This window comes from Phalacrocorax carbo, chromosome 22 (genome assembly GCF_963921805.1).
Source record: "Phalacrocorax carbo chromosome 22, bPhaCar2.1, whole genome shotgun sequence".
Taxonomy (NCBI): Eukaryota; Metazoa; Chordata; class Aves; order Suliformes; family Phalacrocoracidae; genus Phalacrocorax; species Phalacrocorax carbo.
In genome coordinates, this window is record NC_087534.1 from 69,340 (window position 1) to 77,724 (window position 8,385).

General features: G+C 45.3%; 1 protein-coding gene across 1 annotated transcript; it reads left to right on the top strand.

Annotated features, from left to right (window-relative positions):
- The first annotated feature begins 1,178 nt into the window (after positions 1-1,178).
- MYCBP (MYC binding protein) lies at positions 1,179-6,776 on the top strand. Its single transcript, XM_064471237.1, has 5 exons — positions 1,179-1,316; positions 1,526-1,598; positions 3,381-3,429; positions 4,202-4,331; positions 6,678-6,776. The coding sequence occupies exons 1-5, from the start codon at positions 1,302-1,304 to the stop codon at positions 6,720-6,722; spliced, it is 312 nt and encodes a 103-aa protein (XP_064327307.1). The 5' UTR covers positions 1,179-1,301; the 3' UTR covers positions 6,723-6,776.
- The last annotated feature ends 1,609 nt before the right edge of the window (positions 6,777-8,385 follow it).

The window sequence follows — 8,385 nt, forward strand, 5'->3', positions numbered from 1 at the left end:
ATACAGTCCTGCATAATTCTGCTTACACTGTAAAATTTAACATTGTGTAATATACAGGAATGGATATAAATGTATAGCATGACTTAGCTGAGTTAATACTGCTGCTGTGGCTTTAATTCTTGCATTTCTTGATGCATAGGTTTCTTGTGGGAAATACCCATGCTAATGCATGTTCTGCATTTTATGTCTCTGTAATAAAAAGCCTAGTATTTAACAAACTCTGCTCCCACTGCCTAAATAATAGAAAATGAGCATTTAGATGCTTACATATGGGATACGACATTGCATTCTGTTGGTTCCAGACAAGAAAAAATAATTTGTTTCTCTGTTGCTGACAGAGGACTTTTATTAACTTTTTTTGGTGCGGACATGGGTCAAACATTCTAGTTCATCACAGCAGCTTGCCAACAGAAAGGAAACAGAAAGTGAAAATTGAAGATATTGCCAAAAAGTGTGCAGAAAAAAATGTGAAAAGACCCTAACATTGCAGCTGCAAGATTATTCTGCTGGTTTTTTTAAAAATTTTTTATAATAAACAGATTTTATCCGTCAGTAGATACTACAGCGCTTCACGAAACTAACCCGGTATAACCGCATCCGTTTTTGAACTCCGGCTAAGGCAAAAGCCTTTCCTTTCGATGCGTGTAACTCCTCGGAGCCCCTCGGGAAGGCAGCGCTGCAGCTGCAGCAACTTTCTCCTGTGACTCTCCCGCCAGTTCCAGTTACTGCCCAGGCCACAAGTACCACAGTAACCGACCTGACCGAACGCCGCGGTACCGGGCGCAGCTGTGCCTCCCCGCTCGGCGGCACGGCCATCGCCGGCCGCGGCTCGTACCGCCCCGCCCCGCCCCGCCCCGCCCCGCCCCGCCCCGCCCCGCCCCGCCCCGCCCCGCCCCGCCCCGCCCCGCCCCGCCCCGCCCCGCCCCGCCCCGCCCCGCCCCGCCCCGCGGCCCGGGTGACTCCCGCCGCGGCAGCGCGCCCTCCCCCCGGGGAGCCCCGGGGTGAGGTGAACCCCAGAACCGCTGGCTCCGGAACGCGGTTCCGTACCCGGCGTGTGAGCGGGGCAGGGCGGGACAGCGGCCGCGGCGGCTTTGGGGGGGGGGGGGGGAGGGGCCGCGAGGACCCCCGGAAGAGGACGAGGGCGGCGACACACTGCGGCGGCCGCGGCAAGTGCCCGCCCCCGCAGGGCGGGGCCGAGGGCGTTGCCGCTGTCCCGTCGCTATGGTAACCGCTGGAAGCCCTCGCGCCGCGATAGAGTAGGGCGCAGGCGCAAGGCTGGGAGCACGCGCGGTGAGGGTTAGATGGCGCATTACAAGGTAGGAGGGAGCGAATCGGCGGCGGCGCGGGGTTGGTGTGGCTTACCGTGCCGCCTGCGCGGGGGGGCCAGGCCGCGGGCTGGCGCCGGCTCGGCCCTTCGTGCCGCCTCCGCGGCGGAGAGGGGCCCGGCGGGTCCAGCGGGCCGCCGCCGTAGCTGAGCGGGGGGGGGGGGTGCCGCTGATCTGACCGTGTGGGCGTCCTTCCTCAGGCCGCGGACTCCAAGCGGGAGCAGTTCCGCCGGTACCTGGAGAAGTCGGGGGTGCTGGACACGCTCACCAAGGGTAAGTCTCCGGCCCGCGCCGTGCTGCCCGAGGGGCCCGCGGGCGGCGGCCGTTGCCCTCGGGGCGTCCCGCCCCCGCGGCGCAGCCGCCGCCCTGGCTCGGCTGTGGGGCGGCCGCCCCTCGGGCCGCCCCAGCGCTCTCCGCCGGCTGCGCGTCCCGGCCAGCCGGTCGCTCTTTCTCCTCAGTCTGCGTGGCGGCCGGCAGCAGAGCTCGCCCGGGAAGCTTGGTGCGGCGGTCGGGATGCAGCCCGAGCCGGGCGGCGAGGCAGCGCGCGCCGCGGGCGGGCGGGGGCCTCTCAGGAAACGTGGCCTGTGGGGCGCAAAGCGTTCGCTTCTTTCTGGCTCTTCCTGCGGTTGTTGCGTGTGGGTCGATTGTGAAGGGGCGCGCGTGGAACCGTAACGGTAGAGACAGCATGGCGGTTCCTTTCACCTTACGTGGTGTGTTGGAGACCTCTTTTACTCGGCCAAACTGTTTGTCTCTTGTTTTTGAAAACGGCTGAATTTCTTGGCGGCTGTTATTCAGCCAGAGCTCTCCAGAAAAATTAAATGCTTGAGATGAAATAATAGGAAATGTGCTCTTAAAAACACTCTACTCGGGTAGAGCTTGGTGTTTCTCCTAAAATTAATGAACCTGTAAGTTTTCTGAGAGTGACTACCTGTATCTGAATGGCCAAAATGATGATACTGAACTTGATGCATGCTTTGGCTTCCTGTATGGCTTAGCATCTTTTAAATCCTTCTGAAGTCTTTTTGAGAGCCTTCCAATAGTATGTGGAGAAAATCTGTTAACGTTCCTGCTTGGAAAATACACTGTTTAAAGAGTGAGCGACAGATTGAGGATGTCAAGCAAATTGGTGCCATAGTAAGACTCTTGGCCTGGTGCATGGGTACCATTTGATTTCTTTCTATCACAATATTAAGCATCCTATGGGATGGCATAACAAATCTTCCAAGCAGTGTGGCATCCTAATTTTGTTTTTAACTTAAGTGCTTAGCTTAAAACCAATTTGGTTGCGTAGTTTGGACATCTGAAACTGGGAGAAGGGCATCTAATATTTATAAAAGCAGACATCGTCTATAGCTGTCTGTGTGCTTCTATGGGGAGGGGGGAGTGGTTATATTTGGGAACTTCCTGAGTATTCATTCATGTGACCAAGTTCTCCAGATATGGAGTTGGTATGTGTATGGCTAGTTTTATTTAAGCTGTCAGGGTACTGCTGCTTGTGCCTGACCTCTCTGGCACTGTTGGAAGCTAGAAACCCATCCATAAAGACGATCAGTGTCACCTACTCTGACGGTAGCCATTTAGTTTTGTAACTGCAGGTGTTTTATGGAGATTTGCTTTTAGGATGAACGTTATGGAAGTGCTGATGATGTCCTGCAATTCAAAGACGTAGCTTAAATGAAAGTAACAGTTTATGAAGGGAGCGTGTCAAAATAGTTAGAATTTCAATTTTGCTGATGAAAGTCAATACTAGGGGTGTGTGTGGAATATGTAAAAATTGTACAGGCTGTCTTGTGTTCCATGCCAGAATAGTTAAAGACTGTGGTTAGGGGATCAACAAAACTTATGTCTAGCTGTTAATGGATGGGACGCTCTGCTCCCTCCTGCACAGCAGACCTATTCTTTATGTTGAAGTATGTAGGTGAAAATCTTTTTAAACAACAAAAAGGTGCTATAAATGTGGCATGTAACTTGTATGCCTTCTGACTGTTGGTACATGTCTTAAAAATGTAGGGTTGTATAAACCTCTTGCAATTGTTGAATATTTTCTATTTGCAGTGTTGGTAGCCTTATATGAAGAGCCAGAGAAACCAAACAGTGCACTGGAGTATCCTTTTTCTCTTCTGTGAATTGTTTGTAGAAAATTCACATGAAACGGCAGTACTGCTTCTGGCTTGTAGGTGAACTGGACAGGCTCGTTTAGAAGACTTATGTTGAGAACATGGCTTTTATGGGTGCATTTTAGCTGATAATTGCATTCTTACAAGCTAACAAAGTCTGACAGTATTCAAGAGAACTGTGCGTATCAGTATGCCAGCAATTGTGAAGTTAAGTTGTAGGCCTTTTCAGAATGTCATAGACCTGCAGCATTATGTTTGAGTACTTATAGTATCTGTGGCTTCTGAAGTCAGCTTCTTCATACTTTTTCTTTTTTTAAGAATACAAGAGGGGAAAAATAATGGTTTTTGTTTCTTGCTGTTTTGAAGCAGCCTTCCTTTTTAGCTATTGCTTTTTTTTGTTGTTATTCCTTTTAACTCTTCAAAACTTCTGCATTTAAGAGAGGAACAGAGGAGGGTGTAGTAAAACATGAGAATTTGGCCCGTGTGTACTGACATCTTGGGTGGGTTTTTTGGGGGTTTGGGGATTTCTGGTTTTTTTTCTGTGTTGGGGTTTGTTTTTTTTTTTAAGGAATATATCAATGAACTTGAAAGGCTTTCTTATTTTTATAACTTCATCGGTAGGATGAAAAGCACTGTAGTAGTATTAAGTAGTTTAATGCAATTTTGGTTATGTGTATTGCAGCACTAACTTCATAAGTGTTAAAATGAAAATGTGGTTATGCTATCTAACTGAAGAAATACTTAACAACTAAATATCAGCTTTCTGAAGCATCACCTGGGAGCTTCAGCTCCTGAGAATCCAGAAGTAGAAGCACTTCGCTTGGAAGTGGCAGAGATGAAAGAAAAATACGAAGCTGTGTTGGAAGAGAATAAAAAGCTGAAAACCAAGGTAAAAGACTACTTAGTATTCCTCAGTAGTTCCATATTACGCAAGAAGAAAAATACTTTCAATACTTAAAATACAGCTAACTTTCTTCCATTAGAGTAACTGATAAATGTTGTTGCTTTCTTTGGCCTTTTAGCTGAGGAGTGCCGATAGAATTCATTGTAGTAAAGATTTATTTTTTGATGGGACGTTTCTTGTATTCTATAACATAGAATAGTATTGCTAAATCAGGGATTTTATTTATTTAGTGAAAGTATATGTTAGCTAGGCTAATCCCATGTCTTCAGTCCTGTCTGGATGTGTTTAAGTTGTCTGATATTATGTAGTTCATGCTTCCACAAGAGTTTTGAAAAAATAAAAAAGCTAATGTATCTATTATAAAAGCTTTCAAAAGGCAACCTGAAGGAGGAATATTATATATTAGTTTGTGTGACCTGGCAGACTTGTATGTGGCAGCACGTTACTAGTGGAGGCACTCATATCCACATGGAACAGTAATTTGCACTTTTCAGCTAAAATGACCCTGATATTCCTCTATCTGCAACAACAGTGGATATGAAGTGCTAGTTAAGGCAGAGCCAATTTTTAATGGGTCTACAGGCTGTCTGAAACAGCTCCGAGATGTGAACAACTTCCCCCTACAAGAGGGCACTAACTGTTAACAACACTGAAGAAGGAAACCTTTGAGAACCTTAATAAGCTAGTAGCTTACATGCCACTACAGGTTTCCGTGCATTTGTTGGAAGAGGATGGCCGTTGTTAGATGTGAACATCCCTATGGGTTTTTTACTGGGAGACAACCACCCCACCTTAGTTTGGGAGAAGGGGTTCTTGGGTATTGCCCCTTTGTATCTCACATCTGGAGTGTCCTCCTGCTGTCCTAGTAATTCTTCTCCTCTGTTACCCACTGTGAGTCCTTACAGCTACATTTGTTATTTCTTACTAGGAAATATGGCAAAGAGCAGAATTTTAGGGGGAGTAGCAATAGACGAGCAGTTCACTCGGCGTAGCCGACTTAAAAATGCAACCGATAGTAAGTAGACACATGAAAGCAGAGTAACCTGGGTCCTTGTTTAAAGAAATCTTTTGAAGTCAAAACTTCTTCCAGAAAAGTAAGCCTTTCCATAATCATGGGTTTATTTGTGCTTTCATCTTCTTCAGCCTGTACTTTACTTTACTTCAGCCTCTTTCTTTATGTGTTTTCCAGTATTAATGTATTTGTTTTTTCCCTTTCTTTCCTCAACCATCTTCCGCCTGTCATTCTGACATACTCTAGAAGTTCACATGGACAGAATGCAGAGAGAACACTACCATTTAGCTTCGTTCCTTTTTTTTGAAATTGTCCTCTAGCATAAAATACATGTGTTTAACTGCATTTGTTGGTAACTGGAATCATGTCCAATTAGGTGGTGGTGTTCTGTTGCATTCCGCTGTGAAGGTTTGTTCTTTTCCTTACATTTATTGGTCAGAATGTTAGGTGTTTGGGTGGGGGGCAGGAAGTATATAGTTAGGAGCTTTGTGGAAAAGAAAACTGACTTTGGATTGTGTACTGGCCATCTCTTGTGGTAATATCTACAAGAATGACAAAGTGCATTTTAGCGGTTCTTCCTAGTGGCATAGTGATTGCTGTAATTTAGTGTTGCTATGAGAAACACATGGGTATCTTTGGTTTTTTTTTTAAAATGTACTTTGTTTATTTGTAACTTACTCTGCAATTTGCAGGACAGGGGAAGAATCTTGCCTGAGGAAACTGGACTGGCATATTTCAGAGACTCAGTCCTAATGCTTGAATTGTTTTTGAAGCTTGAGGTCAAGTAAACACATCCATATGTTTCTTTGGAAACAACTTTACAAGTAAAGGTTATACTTTAGTGCATAGTTGCCTAGGCCGTTCTCTCCAGAAAGCATAATGAAAGCTAGACTGATTACAGGAAATGTTAGTTTGGGTGCTGTTGCTGTGAGAGTGACTGTTTCATTTAGTCATATTTCAGTGAAATCAAAGCTTATAAGGCACTGATAATTATCAGCTGCTATTTGAGGTGAAAAGCACTTAATGAGACCTAGAACAAGAAACTGGAAAATTAAGGGCAAGGCCTATATGCTTGAAAGTGCATTTTAAAAGCCCAGTTGTTACAGCTGCATGATTATACAACGTGACCAATTGATGCTCTGAGGGAAGGGTTACTTTGTTGCCTGACTTGAAAATGGACTTGCATAAATATCAGTGATGGATTAAAATGCACAGAGCAAATGGAACACTTCCAGACTAAATATTTTCCTACATTTCTTAATGTAGAAAGTGTCTCTGAACTATTGCAGCTAACTAAATTCCTCTCTTTAAATCCACAGCTGGCTCAGTATGAACCACCTCAAGATGAGAAGCATGGTGAATAACAGTAGTTTCTCCTTTAATGCCTTGACTTAATAAAGGGCTTCCTGAGAACTGCAGTCCTTTTTTTTTTTTCTTTTCTTGTGTATGTGAACTCTGCATGTCTACTTTGTTACCTCATCACCTTAAAGATAGAAAAAAATGCAGTATCATGAGTGTACGGCTGTTTTTGTGCAGCTGCAGCAGCAACTGATTAGTTCAAGCGTACTGGCCAACTTTCTTGCTTTCTGTGTTTGAGAAAAGGTTATAGTTATCATTAACCTGAAGCTAACTGTGCCTGCCAACTTTGTGTAAATTTCACATCATGGTCCATGGTACTGTTAAGCTGCTGATATCTCAGTTTTCTTTTAACTGGAGGGGGTGACATGATGCAGATGGACCAACAGTAAACTAAAGCAGGTCCTCCAAGTTATGTTTTAAGTTGGTACTCAGCACTGTGGTTAGCTTCTACTGAAGCTGGTAGGGTAACTGCGTACTCAGAGGAGTACAAAAGGAGTGAGTACGGTTATGTTACGTGATAGACGTAGCACAATGTATCTAGAGATACAGTACCTACTGAACTTACACTTTTTAATTTGCATGAGGTGTACCTATTTCCTTGCAGTTCATGTCTCCGATGTTGTTTCTGAAACTGGGTGTTGGAGAGTTGGTCCAGGTACTGCCTGGACAGCTCTGAACAGAGAACTCTTGTAGTGGATGTCCCATGTAAATAGAGTGGTGCATGTAAGAGTGCAGTGCAAAGAGTTCTGCTTTTTGATTGATCTACTGGGGAAAAGAAAATCTAGGCAGCGCAGAAATCCAAGAAGGGGATGTGTGTGACTTGTGATTTCTAAGTTTGCCTCTATGTCTTATGGCCTGTTTCCCTGAATCAGCTTCACAATTCTTCTGAAATGCAAATTTGTCCAAAAAAAACCAACCCAACCCAAACAAACAAAAACCTAGATGAAAACCAATCACATTTTTAAAGAGCTGCATTTGTTTCCGGTTCTAAAACTAGGCACTTTAAAGGCAACTGATGTCAGGAAAAATTAAGGGTGGGGGGAGTGCAGTAGCTGCCTTTTGTATTGGATGTACTGGCTATTAGTTTACCTTCTTTGTTTCTAGGATGGGTTTTGCAGCTTGTCTTAGGTGTGGCAGGATGGATCAGAACTTTGTTAAAGGCAATGTAGGAACTGAAATCAAGGACTAATGAAAGTAATGGTTGCTTACCTTATTACTGTACCTATTATTGATCTAAAGAGACCAGAAGAGGGGTCAATGAGGGGAAAAAAATACGGTATTAAATCTTTAAAACAACAACACAAGACCCCACCCTTAACAAACTATACTCTGGAAAAAAACCCAAGCAGAAAAGATGCAACAGACAGAGGGAAGAAAGCTCACTTGTTAAGTCAGAACACACACCTAGCGATAAGTTGCAGCGTGTGGAAAAAGGGAGAGGATAATGCTGTAGAAACGGCATCATACAGCTGAACCTGTGCTGCAAGTAACGTGACTGGAGGAAAACGGAAATACACGCTGGTTGGGGCGCGTCTTGCCAAAGAAGCAGCAGGCAGGTAAGGGGTTCAGTGGAGGGCGTGGAGGACTCCTCGGTCGAGACGTGGGCAGCGGGGGCAGTAATTCACGCTTGGCTTTTCATAACTGTGCTTGCTTCCCTCTGAAAACGGC

Coding starts and splice junctions, on each gene's coding strand:
- MYCBP (XM_064471237.1), top strand. Junction 1,599..3,380: donor GCTGGACACGCTCACCAAGG/GTAAGTCTCCGG, acceptor TTCTATTTGCAG/TGTTGGTAGCCTTATATGAA. Junction 3,430..4,201: donor AAACCAAACAGTGCACTGGA/GTATCCTTTTTC, acceptor ACTAAATATCAG/CTTTCTGAAGCATCACCTGG.